Here is a 19,671-nt window from a genome sequence, read left to right on the forward strand (position 1 = left end):
GATTTCGCATATTTATCGAATTGTTGAGAAAATGTGAAAAACGTGAGCTCGCTCACGCCGGCCTTTGGATTGGCACTTACATTTTCATATATTTATGGTTTTATGTATTTAACGAATTGCTGGAAAAATGTGATCTCATGGTCTGGACTTTGTAGCAGATTCTGACAAGGTGACGCCGCAAGCCACTAATGATCCTCAGGTCATTTACACGACAAGCTCGCGATATCGGTCACGTTTTCAAAATATATCGGGCTTGTCCCCGGTATCTGAAAGTTTCTGAGGAGAATAGAGCCGTGTCATTCGACAAAGCCGCTCTCGAGTGTTTGTCTTATTACATGCCGGGCGGATAACGATAAGACAGCATTCGAGAGACTCAAGATTAAAGTTCTACGCCGAAATATACAAATCGTCGAATCAGATGAGCAGTAATCTCGCTGTTCAAAGTTTCGCTTGCACTCGAAAGATATACCTTTACTTCGTCAGTTTCTCGCCTTAATCATCTGTTTGCTAATAATTTTGATATCTCATAAATTATATACATATATATATATATATATATATATATATATATATATATATATATATATATATTCTTTAGTGAAGACATGTGAGCATCGCCTGTTGAAAATAGTGATTTCCAGCTTAGCCGAAATAATGATACGTAATAGGACGTCGCGATAATGACGACAATTAAATCGAATCCACGCGGGTGGCGACAGATGGCAAATGGTCAGCGATCTTTCGTCTACCTGGACGTAATTGCCACTTTGTTTCAGCTAATTCTGCAAAACTATCCTATGCGCTAGTGGAGAGAAGAAAGCCAATTGACCCAAATATGACAAGGCGCTTGTGTACCATTAAAGATTTCCGTAAAACCTTCATTCCGCCGTTCGGTAATTAAAGCTTAAACGCTAATACGTCTGGCGTCCGGAATAATGCGTCACGGTTTTGCAGTGCGGCAAGTTTTAATCCACCTTCTCTCCCGTGCAAAAGACACAGAGAGTCGCAGGAAGAAAAGAGAGCGCCGTTTTCGCCAGGTATGGCGGGGATGCGTGCATACTCTGCCACCGGCTCAGGTACTCAGATATCGTTTGTCCGAATGCGGTTCCCCTTATTTGGACAAGTACGCACCGTACCGGACGAATAAATACGCTCAAATGGGTCAGACGTCGGTTTTGCACGCAAGCGGCGCGAAAATTCAACTGCCATTCAGAAACGTATCCGTATAGAGATTTCTTTTCTCAAATGCAGCTTAGATTCTAATCAGAATGCCTAACACTTAGGCATTCCCAAAATAGATTCATTGAGTATTTATTTTTAATTACTTTGAGATCCACACTTTGAATATTTACACTTTATAAGTATATGTGCATATATATATATATATATATATATATATATATGCTAATAACGAATAAATATTCAAAGTGTTCCGCATATTCTGCTCAATTTTAGTTTAAAATGTAGACCAAAAAAATCTTTGGGAAAATTCTGAAAGTGACCACTCGTCTCACTACGATACTAATTGGGAATCCTCATCTTGTCCCAAACTCAAACATAAGTTCTCTGTTTAGAATCGAAACAGAAATTAAGAAAACACAAGCTTGTTTAAGTGTTTTCTGCATCCGTTTCATTGATGCAGTAAACACAATGTCTTCTCTGACTTACATTGTTTCATATTAAAACGTAAAATAAGATTTTTACATGTGATATAAAATATATAATATGTGATATAATAGATATGATATTTGTGTATCTGAAAATAATTTGACGATTTCACACATTTATAAGTCGGAGAGGAATTTATCTTGGATATTTATATATATTTTTCACTTTCTTAGCTTTCGAACGCCTTTTACTGCAATTTCTTCATAATGATTTTTAACAAACACTTTGACACAATAAAAAAAAACATCTTTAAGATATGTGTGTTATAAAATATTCTAACGTGATTAAACGCTTAGTCAATAATTTGCCTCAAAAGATATAAAGCTGGTTGATTCATTAAGATTTATCCTATCTGTAAGGCTTTAAGACTTCTTAAAATCTTTAAGACGTCATAACATAAATGCTTAATTCGCATATTCAAGACATTTAAAACACTTCTAGAACCTGAGATTTCCTACCTAGAACCTACGATTATTGTAGGATTATTGTCGGATTCCGATTAGATCCCAAGGTATTTTCTGTACGGATAGTTTACATCTCACGCGTCATGATCGTTGAAGTGACCTCTTCGCCAAGATCTTGGCTCGCTAATCAATCTGGTGTGTGTTAAGAGCAACATACGCGACGCGTGCTGCGATCATAAGCACGAGTCACTTCTGGCCGGCCGCGTTGTTCGCGTTCTGATCCGTTTTCGGGTTCACATCGGAGGTTAGTACAAAGGTAAGGTACAAAGTCTCATCGGGATCGTCGATGCGTTAATCACACATCCCGTGAATCATACATCCGTGTCGAGTTGAAATTTATATCGAATTTCGTCGAAATCGTGCCGTACGTTAGCGAAAACGTGTGTAAGCATTATTGTGGCGAGATTACAGCCGCGCGAAGAAGCGCAATAACTCAGGCGCAAGAGTGGTACATGTCTTGTCCTATTATACATTAATCGATTAACTCGCGGCGGCTTCGTGACTGATTAATTAAATTCTGAACTTTAAGTATCCGTGAGTGAGCAGAACGACCATCAGCGACAAGTCGACAGGGTCGACGACGGAGGCGCAGGTGTATCGCGGCGAGAGGCTCGATCTCAAAACGGAGTGCCACCGAGGAAAAATCATCGTGGGAAAAAAATAGCTAGCCGGCAAATCCAAAGGTCATTGTCCTATCGACAATAACGGCCGGAAAATCCAAAGACCACCGTCCTGACAACAAGAATGGCCATTCGTCACGTCTCGTGAAAACGGCACACAGCTGAGTGAGGTGAGAAACTCGGCGACAAACGAACGATATTTGACCAAGCGAGATATAGGCCGGTATTCATAGTCAAATCTTATATTTAAGATCGTCTTAAGTTTATCTTCAGATGATGAACGGATCATTTCATTGGCTACGGAGTATCTGAAGATGAACTTAAGCCAGCCTTAAAAATAAAATCCGACTATGAATACCGGCCATAGTTCACGAGGCGAATCGTAGAACAAATCGTTTCCACATCCAGCCGCTTTCATCTCTTTTGTCTCTCATCGCGTCAGTCGCGCACACAGCCAGTGCGTGACCTCGATTGGCTAATTACTACACGCGAAATATTAATCGCACCGATACGACGATGCAGTACGCGCATTTCCTTCATAATTTCATAATACTTCGTCAGCAGCCGCACATATCGGTGAATTAAGAGCTCGCGATCGCGTCAAAGAGCTTGCGTAATTACGGACGTCGTGCTTACGAACACTGGCGCCGCGGGATGAATGCGATTAATTGGGTTTACACGTGATTTTTGCGTCGCACATGTTGTGACCGTTCGAAAACACCGATTCGCGCGTCTGACCAAATGACCCCGAGGACTCGATAAAGCGGCGTCGCTTGCATAGTCATCGATCGGCACAATTCGCGAATTGTGATGCAAGCGGCCGATTATCAGGCAGAGCCCGTTATTTCGTCGCGCGCGCGCGGCACGCATGCTTCGTGCTCGCCGCGCAATGTAATCTGCCCGAGCGGATCCGGCAAAGTATATGCACTCGCGTCAGCATATTCGCAACGCGGAATAATATTTTCGGACGCGGTGAACCGTTGTGCCTACTTGCCATCGAAAAGGTATGCGATATCCTTTCGAATGTGCTCCATACAGTGCTACTTAAGTGCTACTTAAGGCCATCTCCTTGCTCTATCTTACTTTTTTTTTTATGAACGGATTAGAGGATGACGAACGGATCAGCTGATAAGCTATCGCATCAGTGACGCTAAGTCACTGGCTAAGTCAATAATCTAAGGCCGCGTCTAATAGCGCAGCTAGTGACCTCGGTTTCCTCAAGTACAACTTATCAATTGATTATTCGCGCACGGCTTACCGTGTCAATGGACCAACTCGTCATCGGACGATTCTCAACTCGATCTGACGGCTCAACACTCGAGAACTGCAGCGATAACATCGGGTACATGCGAGAACAACGCTAAACTGATCGAGTGAACGAGAGGAAGCATTTCCGTCCACCGATATGTCGCTAACATGCCACAACTATACTCTCAGTCGACGCAAACACCGAGATGTTCAATTGGACTCAAAAGTGGAAGGGTTGAAGGTAGAGCACCCCTGCTACCCGGACTGCTTCCCATGTGGGCAGGCAGAGTGACATCCTCTGACGAAGCGCCTCGTCCGAACAGTGCGACACGCTGCGCCGCGCCGCGACGTGTGCGCAACGATCGGGCTCGCTGCTGCTGCGCTAGCTCACGCCGACATCTCCCACTACCAGGGTGGTCGGAATAGGACCCCTACGGGGGGCCTGTGGTGGGAGATGGACCCCACCAGCGACCCTAGGGCGAGAGGCCTCGTGGTCTTCGGCCAACGAGACTCGAGTACCAGGGGTCCGCCTTCGCACCCCCAACGGAAGTGTCCACCACCCCGGACGCGCTCGCAACCCACGCTCTATCCCCACCGATTGCTCCCCGATCATCATCGCGGCGTCCCCCACCCTCCGGCGTCCTCGGTGTTCCTCTCTCTGTCCAATCGGACACCTCCCTCTCTCGTGCCAAGGGTCCGCCGCGGGGCCGCCGCCTTATGAGTCACTATATAAGACAGGCAAGGACAAGAAGGTGTATGTTAGTACATACTCAATCCTCCCGTAGCTCGCACGGTTTACAACGTGGCGAGCGGCGGCAAATTCGGCTGCGGCGGTGACCGACTTTTCTCTCTCTCTCTCTCTGTCTCTCTCTCTCTCTCTTTCTCTCCCTTCCCTTTTCTTTCTCTTACTCCTTCTTTCTATCTCTTTCCCTCGTTTCTCCTTCTCCTTCTTACACTCGTTCTATCCTTTTCTCATTCTTTCGTCTCTCCCTCTCGTCCTTACTATTCGTCATCCGAACGTCACCTTATGACTTTTCGGATCTCCCACTTCCTAGTACACGCCCTTGGGTCCTAGTGTATCCTCCCTCGCAGTGAACACATCGCTCACTTCTATCTCGACATCGGGAGAAGCGGGATCAGATAAAGAGTCGCAGAGTCCGGAGAAACATTATTCGTTTACAGTCGGGGAGACTAAACTGTGTTTCTTCACTTCTTTCTGAGATTTTCTTCTTTTTTTTTGGTTTTATCGGGAGATTAAGAGAGAAGCGCACCGATAGAGACTTGTGTAGTATATATACGTCAAGTGGTAATCGCGAGCTGACAGACACTCGAAGACGCTGCAAGTACTTAGACGTATATCGGATCACGATCGGCTGATAGTCCACGATCGGACAGAAATGTTGGTGGAACGCGTTACACAGTGGATCTGGGAGGCGCTGGGTGGCACCAGGATAGAAGATCTTTGTGCCTTCCTGGTGTTCGTCGCTTTTCTTCTGATAACGAGATTCGTTCAGTGGCTCAAGTATACTCGCACCTTACCGCCAGGTCCATGGGGGTTGCCGTTTCTCGGTTACCTGCCGTTCATACAGAGAGTTGGTGACCTTCACCTGTATTACTACAAGCTGGCCAAGAAGTACGGCTCGACGTTCAGCATCCGCCTCGGCACGCAGATCATCGTCGTTCTCACCGACCCTAGCGTCATACGTGAGGCGTTTCGACGCGAGGAGTTCACCGCCAGACCGCGCAACGAGTTCTACAAAATCCTCGATGGATATGGTGAGTGTCGAACGCAGCAGATTCCGATATTATGCTTTATCTTGCGACTCAAGCGCGTTCTTGTATCACCGCCAGGAGGGGAGGGGAGGGGTTAAAGCACTCCGCGACTCGTTCTTTCGTCTTTCGCGCGATTTCACGCTCCGCCAGATTCGTCGGCAATTTTTCACTCGTGCCAGTTACAACTGTCGCCGACTTGCCGATGATATATGTTCGATATGAAGTGTCGTTTATCGAATCGCGGTCAAGTAATTGCTGAGTGGCGAATTTCGGACACGATATATTGGGAGAAACCTCTTCCTGAGATGAGTTACTTCCGCGATTACTTTCAATTTTCCGAACCGTTGCATTTCCCGTCGGTCACGGCTGAACGTTTCCACGACTGCTTCTCGGTCAATGCTAACCTGTGCTCCGAGCTGTCGTAATCGATCGTCCGCGGACAGATCGGCACTACATCGTAGAAGCGAAACTGATGACGCGCCGGATATGAGAGTCCCTGCGATTTAGCATCGTCTACGTTGCTGTTGTAGGCATCATCAATGCGGACGGACAGCTGTGGAAGGACCAAAGGAGATTCCTCCACGATAAGCTGAGAAACTTTGGAATGGCCCACATGGGCGGCGCCAGGAAAGCCTTGGAATCCAAGATCAAAGTGAGTTTTGAATCGAACGTCCTTAATCGAACAATCCTATGCGACCTCTTGCTAACACAAGATATCCTCGGTCAAATCTATCCCATTTAAAATGACAGAACAACTCTTTGATCCTCATTGCAGAAATTGAAAATTCTTTTGAATTTAGAATTTGAATTTTGAATTTAGTATGAGGTCGATAACTTCCTCCGGGGGTTGGAGCTGCGACAAGGAACGCCGACAGAGATCTCAACCCTCCTCAGCATGTCGATCAGCAACGTGATCTGCACGATCATAATGGGAACGCGCTTCCACCACGGCGACCCGCAATTCAAGAGGTTCATGGATCTCATCCAGGAGGGCTTCAGGCTCTTCGGCGAAGTGGATACAGTGAACTATGTACCGATATACCGTTTCGTGAAAATCCTAAATAATACACGGAACAAAATCGCGCAGAACCGAATGGAAATGGCTAACTTCTTCCAAGAGAAGATCAACCAGCACAAGGCCACTTTTGACAAGGACAACATTCGCGACGTCGTGGACAGCTACTTGCTCGAGTTTCAACGAGCTAAGGAGCAAGGTCAAGATAAGGAGCTCTTCCAGGGAAAATATTTCGGTGAGTAGGAACCGACATTCTATCTCGATTTCTCAAAGAGAGGACACTTCTCCTACTTCCAGCATATTTCATATATCGTTGCATCGTCAGCACAATGTCAGCATCAAAATTGCGCACTTTAATTATGACCTTCGATATTCACTCTCTTCCGACGCGTTGCAACTATCTATACAATCTCTGTATTAAACACGTTTCTTTTCTGTTTGATTAATACAGATCGTCAGATACAACAAATTCTGGGCGACCTCTTCTCCGCTGGTATGGAGACAATCAAGACTACGTTGGAGTGGTCGGTGATTCTGATGCTGCACTATCCGAAGGCGGCGAAAGCGGTGCAGGAGGAGCTAGACCAGGTGGTAGGAAGATCGAGAATGCCGTTGCTGGAGGATCTACCCTATCTTCCGATCACCGAGGCGACAATTCTAGAGGTCCTTCGCAGATCCAGCATCGTACCGCTCGGCACCACGCACGCTACCACACGGTAAATGGACCTATCAATGTTGATTCTGTCGTCCCCGGTAACTTTCGACGAAAATCGTTTTCATCATCACCTCCGATCCGGTCTGTCCTACATGAATACACACTGGCCCTTTCCCTTTCTCGACGTGAGCCAAGAGAGGATTTCGCAACGAGTCTTCTGGCCTTCCTTCTCGGAGGCTTCCCGCGTCAGACATATCGGAACCCCGCGATCGTTTTGGACGATTATATTCGGCGAGCAAAAGTGAAAGCAAAGGTGCGTGGCCCCCCTATCTGCTTTTCAGCCGAGCCGCCTCGCCTTTGGGTACGAAGCGCGCAGGAGGTCGATGACACCGTTTCCCATACGGACAAAGAACTTATTCGACAGGTGTATCGGATCGCGATATATCGAGAATGCTCGTTAGGATTGTGCATGAAAGCAGAGGCCGCCATTAGAAACGGCACGGGCGATACGGTTTCACTTCTTCGCGGAGAACGCGGCCAGAAAGAGCGTGACGAGCGCGTGTAAAAAGTCATGTTGGGTACTTGACTTCACCGGCGGATTAATATTCCGTATTAATCGACGACTGTCCGCCGAAACTTGCAATTATCGAATGATGAGTGACGACGATTGTCACGATGGAATTTTGAGCTTAAACGTCTTGGTCCGCTTCTTTTTTACTTAACTTTGTACAGAAGTTTCTATTCGTTAAGAGAAGTTACATTAATTTTAACTGGCACATCCCTTTTCGCAGTCAGTCAACAAACATATCTCTCGTTTTCGCTCGATTGCTATTATCAATTATTTATTATTTAATTTTATTATTTGTTATTGTAAGAGGTCGAACTATAGACGGCTGCTGCTTAGAGTGTTGGATGACGCTCAACGTGCGAGTAGCGTCTCATTTGTTGACATTGTTGTCTCTGTTTATTAACGTAATATCATGTGTTACTGCGTAAAAATAAGACATTGTGATGACTGGTTGCTTCCGAGCTGCCCGCAAACTAGGAGTGATTAGAGAGATGTATCAAAGTGTAGAGTCTCTGGGTCTAACCTAGTCGAGCTATCTCCTGGCAAGCTCGAATCTGGAGGTTCTCAGATTTGCTTCCCTCAGCAAGCTTTCGCTGTCGGAATATTTCTCTCTCTGAATCTTACAACTTCAATTATTCCCAATTACAGCATTTGTAGATGTCGTGGACGCCTTTGTCTAATCAATCCATCTCCTCCCTTCGTGTTACAGAGACGTGACTTTGAACGGTTACCACATACCAGCCGGCAGTCAAGTAACGCCGATGTTGTACGCTGCTCATATGAATCCGGATCTGTGGGAAGAGCCGGAGGCTTTCCGGCCGGAACGTTTCCTTACCTCTGAGGGCAAGGTCTACAAGCCGGAGTGGTTTATGCCATTCGGAGTCGGTCGGCGAATGTGTCTGGGCGACGTGCTGGCGAAAATGGAGATCTTCTTGTTCTTCAGTTCTTTGCTGCACTCTTTCGATTTGAGGCTGCCGGAAGGTGCCTCGCTGCCCAGCTTGAAAGGCAACCTCGGCATCACATTGACGCCGGATCCCTTTAAAATATGTGTATCCAAAAGAAGCCTCGACGTAGTGGAATGCGAAGCCAATGAAATTGCCGTCAGTGGACCTCTCAGAAATGTAGGCAGCCACTAAGCATCCTCGGATCCAAGCTACGGAGCACGGTAGCTGTTCCTATCGGGAGGAAAGTCATCCGTATGAAAAAAAGTCATCCTGTCGCATTCACCGAGATGGATCCTCTAAGGTTCATATCTATCTGTATATTAATTATCGGAAAACGATCGAATGTGGTTCATATAAAACCAAGCGTTTGAGCCGCACACAAGAGTGGACATAATGAGAAAGGGAGAGAATAAACCATATACTTGGGATATCTCTCTCTCTCTCTGTCTCTGTCTCTTTTTTTTTGCTTGCCAAATTTTATCAACTAAACTAGACTCTAATATATTTCTGTCCTTTATTAAAATTAAGAAAAGGAAATATTTCTGGTGAGCAAAAATTACTCTGCTATCAGTAGAGAAAAGAAGATTTTTCTTCAAATATTTTTTCTTCAAATATTAATTCTTTATTTTCTGTCTAACTTTCTTTGTGATCATAGTGCGCAATTGATCGTTTTCCGACATCCAAAGCAGTTTTCCTAATGAATGATTCGAAAGCAGTTGATGATCCTCCGTGAAAAGGTAAAAGTTACTGAAGAAATTTCGCCACTAGGATAGAATTATATAAACTAAGATTAGGGTATAAGAGATTCTCGAGCGTATTCGTTGCTTGATGTGCCCCCACCACAATTTTGGTGCGACGAGATTTTCCCACTTCCAATTTAGCCGTTGATCCCATTACTAACGAGAATTTGTTTCGCTGATTTTAACATTTCTATCGGTGTAACGCTACATCTGCATTTTTTAAAGGACCTACCACCTTTCTTACGTCCGTTTTAAATCCGTGGGCACGATCTCGCCATATCAGAAGGGTGGTTTCCTTTTATCGTACCAAATTTGTTATTGTGAGAAGACGAGATGACTCGATTAATCGAAGTAACCTAAAAAAAGAAGTAAAAAGGAAAAAAAGAAAAAACAAAAGAGAAAGAGAAAAAAAGAACGAAATCGTCAATCGTGTCTTTAATATCGCGGCAATCATCGAGCTGCCACGAATTAATAATCGCGACACCGTTATTACGATCCCGTTAAAAATTCTGAACAAGTATCTTCTTGGCGGCTCGTTTCGGGGGACCATAAAAATGGTAAATAATTTTCTTGGTTTCGAGAGTAACTTTTTTGTAAAATAGCGCGAAGGAGGATTAATCGGATGGTCGAAGGAAGACGAAAGAGTCCTCTTCGGCGACTGCTTAGAGTACAAAAGGAGCCTACGGTTCGAATCCATTCTCCCTATCCTCCGCATCCTCTTACGTCATCATTTACTCACTACCTTTATTCACTCACTACTTCAACCCCTTGCTCGTCTCCGCATCCGCTCCTATGGATATTTATTTATAACACTCCGCGAACGTTACTTTTCGCCTGCTCCTTCTCTTCCTTCTCCTTCTGCTCCTCCTCCTCCCTCTTTCCTCATTCCCCGCCAGGTATTTATTCGCGCTTAGTTACTAGATCGGCGAGATCGACGGGGTCTCGACGTGTCGAGTGGTTTCGACAGCGATTTCGTGTTTCTCGCGGGTAATGTCAATCGCGCCGTGTCGCGACTTGATGCGACACACGGCTGTCAAAGGGTGCCTCGCGCATCGGCGTTGACGTTACATCGGAGGATACGACCTGACGAAACCCACGTCACGATCTAGAACGCCGCTGACTCGTCGTAGATCTCCGCGGACGAACGAGGGTGGCAGCTTGTTGCTCGATGCACCTCTTTCGTTCACAACAACGTAATAATAACGCCATTAAGGTAAAGAAAAAGAAGTGAGAATGTGTACCAAGACGAGCGGAATATATACATAGAAAACATATATATAAACATGTATATATATCACGTGTGTACATAGATAATCGTACATGCGTTGTCGTATGTGTTTGTGTGTGTGTGTGTGTGTATTTAATAATAGCTGGTCGACGAGACGAATCGCGTGCCTATCGAGAGGAGCAGGCGAGAGAGGACTGCCCTCGCATCCAAGACCACCCGTTGATGCCGGTGCGGCATCAGCGTTTTCTAGCGGCACGAGCGGATCGTGGTCGCGCCAATCGGCACCACGAATCAGCCATATCCGAACACCGTCCGAGCCGGACCGAGTCGCGGGGTCCGAGAACGATTTTCGTGAAAGTCGCCAACAGATTCCGTTGCGACATTCGCCATCCGGCGTGGCGAGACGCGACACGAACGCGGTGAGACGACGAATTTCTCTGTTCGGAAATAGAATGGATATATATATATATATATGTGTGTGTGTATATATATATATATATATATATATATATATGTATGTATATATATATATATGCATGTATGTATATATGTATATATGTATATATATCCATCCTATTTTCGAGCAAAGAAATTTGTCGTCTTCGTCGCACTTGTGTTGCGCCTCGCCACACACCAAATATATATATATATATATATATATATATATATATATATATATGTATATCGATACCGATATCGATCGTGCACTCGGCTCAGGTGCGGGCAAGGGCTGTGAAACCAAGACATCCGGGATGCACGGTCCACGATTCATTGTGACGTCGTGCTATCCGATTTCCTAAAGGTATCTCAGGCTGTGCATCCTCGAGGCAACGAGAGGAGCGCGAGACTGCGGCGCCGATCTCGTCCCCGAGATAGAGGAGCTCGATGTGCCTTACCTTTAGCTCAAACGACTGACGGATTCGCTCTCGACTGACAAGATCGGCGCCGTGCGCGTGATGCGCTTCATCGTTAGAATACTGGATAGGATCACGATGGGTCCTATCGTATCGTGCGCAGTTGTACCGATTCGAAATACCACATTGTGTTCACCCGTCGACAATCTCTGTGTGATATTTAATAAAATAAAACTGTTTTGCAGTTCAGAAAATTGTGGGAGTCGATTTGTGTCAGTATTTCCCCGCGCAATCAACGGCGCGACCGGGGGACCGGTCTTCCTTCGCGATAACCGGGAAGTCTGGACCCGAAAGAGCAGACACGTTTTAGACTTCTCTCTCTCTCTCTCTCTCTCCCTCATTTATTGTCGCCTTTTTTCATCATAAGACTGCTGTTCCTTGTATCATACGCCTGCATATATCACCTAGAAACATCAAACTCCACAAAGGCTCGCTAATTGTTCCAAAGGGCGTACGCGTTATAATCCGCAACGTCCATGGCGTGGCGAGCGTCGACCGGTAGAGTATTCCAAGAAATCGAATTCTTCATCGATCGTTCCCGCGAAAAATTTTGTCTGGAAACTGCGGCCACGAAAACCGGATCCTTGAAGACGAACAAAAAGAAAAAAAAAAGAGAAAAAAAGGAAAGACTTCTGGTTCTTCGGCTGCAACCATCGGCCTTCGACTCTGATCTCTGATCGCGCGCGTACGTCCCTTCCTGTCGCCGTTCGGTACACTGAGAACTTTTGCTCGGGGCCTACGAAAGAGGACCTAGCTTTCTCTTCCACTGGACTCGCTCGGTCTCGTATTTGGTAGGACATTTTTTTTTTTAATTTCTATACGTCGAACATTCTAGGATACTGCGTGTCCAAAAATAGAATCACGAGATAGACACGAGATCCCGCTGGATTACGAAAAAGGCTATAATCGAGCCAAATTAATGCCATAAAAGAAACTCGTGTCTTTCGTTAGAATGTCCTCGTAAGATTTAAATATACACGAACGTGGAACCCCTGTGTATACTCTTGTGCATTAATTAATAAATTAGAATAAGCAATTTGGATCGTTGTATTGGTGCCAGTTGTATCGACTCCCGTCGCTGACGCTGACGCCCAAGACTCTTATCCCCAACGATTCTTGCGCTGAATTATCCTCACGTCCGGGAAATTCTTCTCGTGCCTCGAGAGAGGGAACCGTAAATCTGAGAGCACACCATTTCTCCATCGAACGAACGATTTTCCAGTTGATGCAAACGACGCCAAATGTTCGGTCGGTCTCGTTAATTGGGGATCCTCACTGACGAGCTTTCGGCAGTCCCCGAGAAGCCGGGAAGGATTTGTCCGAGCGATTTTAGGTGCGCCCCGTCCAAAGCCCGTGAGCGCGTTGCAGCGATACTAGCAAAATTCACGAGGCGCCTGCAGAGCTGGATGCGAAGCGCTCGCGCGCTTACATAAGAGAAACTCCTGGGTTTCTAACGAAATATCGTCGCCGGGCGTATATTACGCCGGGTAAGGTTAATGACACGAAAGTGGCCCGAAAAACCGCACACAAGTTACGTAAGGTCAGCTCGGCCGGCCGCCGCTGTACGTCCCGGGGACGTACATTGATAATGGCGCGTTTCCTGCAATATCGTGCACGTGAAAATGCAGGTATCACAGGTGCGCGCGTTGCACCACATGTGTAGCCGCGACACGTGGCTCCTGCTCTCCGTGGTACGGCCCCCTTTTTCTTTTTCTCTTTTCCTTTACTTCGGGCTTTGATACATAACTTCATGGCTTCTTCTCGCCGAAGAGTCGGCCGAGCGCCACCTGGCCCGCCGTATAGCAGCGAAAACAGTGAAGAAAGTTTGAAGAACCGTTGCCTCCGAAGGTTCGCCTCGATGAAGTAGGAAGAGGCGTTTCTTATTTTCTTTTTCTCCTTTTCTTTTCTCTCTTACTACCCGGCACACAAGGTTGAAAGTATGTTGATAGAGCGGCTTCATATAGCTCGGCGCGCGTGCCCCGAGATCTTTCTCCGGACCAAAACTGCGCTCAGCAGCCACGATTCGGCCGGGTCGTAGCCACGAAATCGTAGGCGCTGATCGGCGCCTTCCAGACGAGAATCGATCGGTCCACATCTGTCGATTTTGCGCCGCGTCTGTACGTTTACGTACGCTCACTCCAGATTTACATTCGCCGCTGTGCATCCGCTCAATTATTCGGCTGTTATCGCACAAAGGTGTCATTCCAGTCGCCTTCATTGTGCACGCCATAAAAGAAAAAAATCAAGTCGAGCGCCAAGGAGAAGCGAGTCCGGTGAGCGGGCCGTATGATCGATTGATTTACGAGCGAATTTTACGTTGGTTATGTAATCTCGCGCGTCGTACATCATGCTGTCGAGAAATAGCATTAACAGCACTAAAATGCACGAGCGAATTAGTACGAGTATAAAAAACAAAAAAAGAAGCCGGAAGAGACCTTCGAATGCTTGCATCGTTCATCTCAGAGCCTCGACCTTTTCAGGCGAAAAGCCATCCTGTGATGTTTTCTCCGAAATGTTTTTGCGCCTCTCGGCGCGATTCGTAGGAGGAAACGCATCCAAATTCGGCGAACGGTGCGTCTATGGTATAACCAAGGCCGCTACATTGTGAAGAAGAAGAAAAAACGCGCGCGCGTTGCATAACTTCAGCGGAATATCTCGACGCGATGCAAGACGCGCGTGAAGAACAGGAGAGTGCGAGAGGAGAGTAGGAGCGACGCGAAGTGTGGCGGCGTAGTTTATGTAAAATCATTTCCCGATGTAATCGCGGCTGACACTTTAACGATTTTTATGTCTCCATATTGGGAATGCGCGATAGCAAAAGAACGCGCCTCGCAAATATAAAATACGAGCGGGGTACGTGTGCGTGCGTGTGTGTGCGCGCGCACGTGCGCACGTGCAAATACATTCCATTTGCTCCATTTCTACAGGGTGAATATTTCCTCGCGCGGTTTGTCTCGCGAATTTTAATCAAATCGTTTCTTTTGACGCCAGCGGACCGAAATATTCGGCGCCGGTGAAATTCAATACGGCCGGCAATCTCGCAATCTCGCGGCATTCATTTGTACATTTTTTCCGAAGAAGTGCACCAACTGTGTCGATAAGTGTATCGATCAATATCGGCGGAATGGGACTTTTAAGGAGGCGAGAGTGTCGTTTTCTCAACGGGATTTAATGCAAACACTTACATAAAGCGAAAATTAAGCGTACATATTTGCGTGTGCATTTTTAGAGAGCATTGCGTAACATGTCATATATATATGAGAGAATATCGAGGATTTATGCAAATTTATTCCCGCGACGTAAAAACCAAGCGATGCGGCTTCGGCACCAGGGTGATTCCGCATTCGCCGTCGAGATCGATACATGCGCCGGCTGGCAGCGAAATAACGAACGAGCGGAGAATTCTTGCAGCAAAAAGAAATAATATCATCCTGGCCAGCTCGTCGCCGACGCACATACGTTTACCTGCGTACATTGCAAAAAGTAGCGACCAACAATACATTGAACGAGAGGCCTGAACAGTACCTTCCTCCATTTCGTCCCGCGAATAAACTCACCCGCTTGAAAAGGTAGAAAGGCTTCCGGCTTGGCAAGACTTCCATCCTGCGCGATGAATCTCCCGGGCTCAAAGCGGAGTGGCTCGTGCCAATAGCAAGGATCCATATGGATGGCCCATTGCAGCGGAATAACCATGGTACCTTTCGGCACGTCGTAGCCCCCTATTTGTGTATCCTAAATGCACGAATCATTTCGGATTTTATTGTATTGTTAAAAGGACGCTGAAAACTTTACTAATGGAATACTGACATTTTTCCGCAAAGTTTACGTTGTACTGTTTATACAGAATTACGAATGTTTTTACGCAATGAAACTACGTGCAAAAATAAACAGGAACGTTGCTCGATATGTGACGAAAATGGAAAAAAATTTTAACCCATTAACGCCCAAATGTGGTGAAATTTTGCGTTAATTTGAGCCATTTATTTTACTACGGAAATGAGGTCTGTTGTTTATAAAAAGTACCATTCCTACCAATGGTAGATTAATGTAATTTAGTAGTAATAATTAGTTAATGTAATTATTTGTAATAACATTGACTTTAAAACAATTTCGATAACTAAATGAAAATATCACGCTTCAAATCGACCGCCATTTTGGTACTGCCTTGTTTGTTGAAAAAAATACCCATGACATATTTTTTAAGTTAGTGTCGAGAACACGTTCCTATTGTTATTTACTGCAAATATTGTCAGTACTGCCAATAGCGTTCCGAAATAAGCTACAGTGCACTGCAAAAGCAAAAGCAAAAGCTTCGATGAGTTTGTGACGTCATGAATTTTGATGTCACTTCCTGCTACGGCTACTGCAGCCGACGAGGTAAAGTAGTCACAGTACAAGATGGCTGTTCACATAGAGTTAACCTAAGTATACACACTTATTTTTCGCATACGTAGATGCTACATTGGGATCTGAAGGACCCCAGCTACTTTTTTTATTATAACTCTGGTAAAAATCACCGTATTTTAACTTTTTTCCTGATTGTTAATAGACACATATATTTATTAAAAATTAGAATTAAGTCATAATAAGCATCACATAATAAAGACGTATTGAAATATTAGAATTACTCATAAATGCAAAAGAAACGTCATTTTACTGTAATAGCTTGAAAAATGCATATCTTTTTTGATAATAGAGATAATCGTAAAAAGTTTTCAGATTTTGAAAAGGCATATTTCAAGGTATAAAGAAAAAAATCGTCGCCTAAATATTATCGTCGCCTATATATTGGAATATTATCATGAAAATTACAAGACTCCAAGATTGATGATTTTTCATAATTCTATTTTCTGTTTTACAAGCAGGTATAAGAGTTAGGATTTTTGTTAAAAAATACAAACTCAATAACTTGTAATGCATGTAACAGAAACAGAAATAGAAAAAGAAAAACGTCAATAATTTAAAAGCGACAAATATTAGGACCTTGAATAAGTTCTCGCTGATTTTTCGTGAAAATTAATGCTTTATTTAAAAAAAGTCGTAAAAAACATGTCACTGAAAGTATTGTCCATCGCTAGCCACTACTTTTTCCCATCTTTCTGGCAGCATTTGAATTCCACGTCGGAAAAATGACACGTCTTTTGAGGCTATCCAAGAGTCGACCCATTTTTTGGCATCTTCATAAGAATGGAAGTGCTGCTCAGCCAGGCCATGTGCCATCGGTTGGAACAAGTGATAATCGGAAGGGGCAATGTCTGGTGAATATGGCGGGTGAGATAGGACTTCCCATTTAAGCGTTTCCAAGTAGGTTTTCACCGATTGTGCAACATGTGGCCGAGCGTTGTCATGTTGCAAAATCACTTTGTCGTGTCTCTGTTCGTATAGCAGCCGTTTTTCCTTCAATGCTCGGCTCAAACGCAACAATTGTAGTCGATAGCGATCTCCCGTGATAGTTTCATTCGGTTTGAGCAGCTCATAATAAACTACACCCAGCTGATCCCACGAAATGCAGAGCAAAAGCTTCGAACCATGGATATTCGGCTTTGCCGACGATGTTGATGCATGGCTTGGCTTACCCCACGATCTTCTACGCTTAGGGTTATCGTAGTGTATCCACTTTTCACCGCCAGTCACGATACGATGCAAAAAACTTTTCCTTTTCTACCGTTGAAGCAGCTGTTCACACGTGAAAAGACGCCGTTCGATATCTCTCGGCTTCAACTCGTACGGCACCCAATGTCCTTGCTTTTGAATAATTCCTAATACTTTCAAACGTTTCGAAACTGTTGTGTGATCAACTCCTAATGATTCTGCAAGTTCAACTAGCGTCTGACATGAAGTAATACCTCCAATTCTTCGTCTTCAAACTTTTTCGGTGCGTCAGAGCGTTCTTTATCTTCAACATCAAAATCATTATTTTTGAAGCGTCTAAACCAATCTCTGCATTGTTGTTTCCGACAGAGCATGGTCGCCGTAAGTCTCAATAAGAATTCTGTGTGCTTCAGCTGCAGATTTTTTTTAAATAAAGTAGTGCAGTAAAATTCCCCGCAAATATTCTTTTTTTGGCACGAAACTCGACATGTTTAACACTATGAAAAAAAAAAAATTATTTACACTTCGGCAAAATGACATACACTGAATTTCAAGCTTGCTTATAGTACTTTTTTATAGATGCGTTACCATCTTAAACTACACGCATGCAGTTCTGGTAACGCCTACTGTTGGAAAACAGCAAGAACTTATTCAAGGTCCCGATAATATTCATCCAACAAGGTAATATCATTTTGAGCGTTTAGTCCGTGTTTCTGTCTCCCAATAAAAATTAGTTCTTATTTTTACATTACTTATTTTATCTAACATTTTTTATATATTTACGCTATGAATTCGAATAAAATTAATTACAAAATATACTTACTTGCAAAAAAGTTACACGAAGTACATACTGGAGTCTGGGAGATCCCGGGCTTACTTTACGTGTGAATTACCACTAAACCGACAGATAATTGACTGCTCCGACAGTTGCTATCTACAGATGAGACTTCAAATTTTTTTTACACGGCGATCGTATCCTCCTTACTTATTCTCTCTACTAAGTTTCAAATTTTGTCTGAGGTTTCCGAGACCCAAATGTGTATACTTAGGGTTAATTGATAATGAGAGTAACTTAGGATATACTTAGGGTTAATTGATAATGTATACTTAGGGTTAATTGATAATGAGAATAACGAACCATATATAGTAGGTGTAAATTCGGAGGATGTGGCAAGAGTTCGAAATGGTAAGGATTATTGATTTTTAGTTTAACTGTATGTTATATATATGAATATTGTGATTGTTATATATATAAATATTCTTGTTCACTTATATTTTACATATTTATTATTATTTTAATTATTATTTACTTTTATATATGAAGATATATAAATAATTTGTAACATAAATTTATAAATTTATGAAGTTTAAAATATTTAAGATTTAATTATGTTTTTATTATGTTTTTATTATATCTTTTTTATGTCTTTATTATGTCTTTATTATGTCTTTTTTTATTATGCCGTGACTGTTTTATTATTTCTATGTCTGAATCGCTTTTGCTTGATTCGTCATCTATGTATTCTCTTATTATACTTGCAATTAATGCAATTACAGTCATATTAGTATTTGAGTTTCCACTCATGTTTGTAAACAAATGCACGAACATGCAAACTATAAACATAACACGAAGCATACTGTGGCTCGTTTCGATTTGTAACTTTGCAGCACCTCGACAGTGCTCAAAGTTAAAATGGAACGCTACTAGCAGTATACTTTCATGACGTCATTACTTGCGTCAGTACTCGCAGTAAATAAAGGAACGCACCCATAGACACTTTCTCGAGCGATACTAACATGTTTTTATGGAGAAAATAGCGGAAGAAGAAAAAATTAGCGTTTTTTTATTTTATTTTGCAAAAATGTTGCATAAATTGCAATTTTTTTTAATTTTCTCAACGCTATTCGATAGAGCAACATCGAAATTGGTAGGAATGGTACTCTTTATAAACAGATCTCATTTTCATAGTAAAATAAATGACTCAAATCAACGTAAAATTTCAGCACATTTGGGCGTTAATGGGTTAATGTAAAATCTCAAGCTGTCAGTTAGCATAATATTTGCCTAATCTAAAAGTTTTGTAACATATCGAAAGTGTGAATGCTCCAAAAATTTTGAAGAACATTGCTGTGCGCATCTGAATTCAGATGCTTAAAAATATTGGAAAAGTTTGCAGAAAGATTTCTACATACTCTGCGTAATTAGGTTTTCCCGCTGAATATGGTGAATCAAAGTAACACA

General features: G+C 43.7%; 2 protein-coding genes across 5 annotated transcripts in view; one reads left to right on the plus strand and one right to left on the minus strand.

Moving 5' to 3' along the window:
- The first annotated feature begins 5,397 nt into the window (after positions 1 to 5,397).
- LOC116845332 (cytochrome P450 18a1) lies at positions 5,398 to 12,033 on the plus strand. The gene is made up of 5 exons (XM_032817880.1): positions 5,398 to 5,776; positions 6,304 to 6,425; positions 6,594 to 7,023; positions 7,240 to 7,504; positions 8,721 to 12,033. The coding sequence occupies exons 1-5, from the start codon at positions 5,398 to 5,400 to the stop codon at positions 9,145 to 9,147; spliced, it is 1,623 nt and encodes a 540-aa protein (XP_032673771.1). The 3' UTR covers positions 9,148 to 12,033.
- Positions 12,034 to 14,991: 2,958 nt separating this feature from the next.
- LOC116845333 (cytochrome P450 306a1) overlaps positions 14,992 to 19,671 on the minus strand; it is a 35,644-nt gene continuing 30,964 nt past the window's right edge. For all 4 annotated transcript variants that reach the window (XM_032817883.1, XM_032817884.1, XM_032817882.1 and 1 more), the window contains 2 exons: positions 15,395 to 15,569; positions 14,992 to 15,302 (listed from right to left, as the gene is read on the minus strand). In XM_032817883.1, the coding sequence (XP_032673774.1) occupies positions 15,124 to 15,302; positions 15,395 to 15,569 (354 nt within the window). In that variant the 3' untranslated portion in view covers positions 14,992 to 15,123. The remainder of the gene's footprint in view (positions 15,303 to 15,394; positions 15,570 to 19,671) is intronic.

The sequence above is a fragment of the Odontomachus brunneus genome, unplaced genomic scaffold, assembly GCF_010583005.1.
Source record: "Odontomachus brunneus isolate Ranch 3 - 2012 unplaced genomic scaffold, Obru_v1 Obru_scaffold_051, whole genome shotgun sequence".
Taxonomy (NCBI): Eukaryota; Metazoa; Arthropoda; class Insecta; order Hymenoptera; family Formicidae; genus Odontomachus; species Odontomachus brunneus.

Coding starts and splice junctions, on each gene's coding strand:
- LOC116845332 (XM_032817880.1), top strand. CDS start 5,398: ATGTTGGTGGAACGCGTTACACAGTGGATCTGGGAGGCGCTGGGTGGC. Junction 5,777..6,303: donor CAAAATCCTCGATGGATATG/GTGAGTGTCGAA, acceptor TTGCTGTTGTAG/GCATCATCAATGCGGACGGA. Junction 7,024..7,239: donor CTTCCAGGGAAAATATTTCG/GTGAGTAGGAAC, acceptor TGATTAATACAG/ATCGTCAGATACAACAAATT.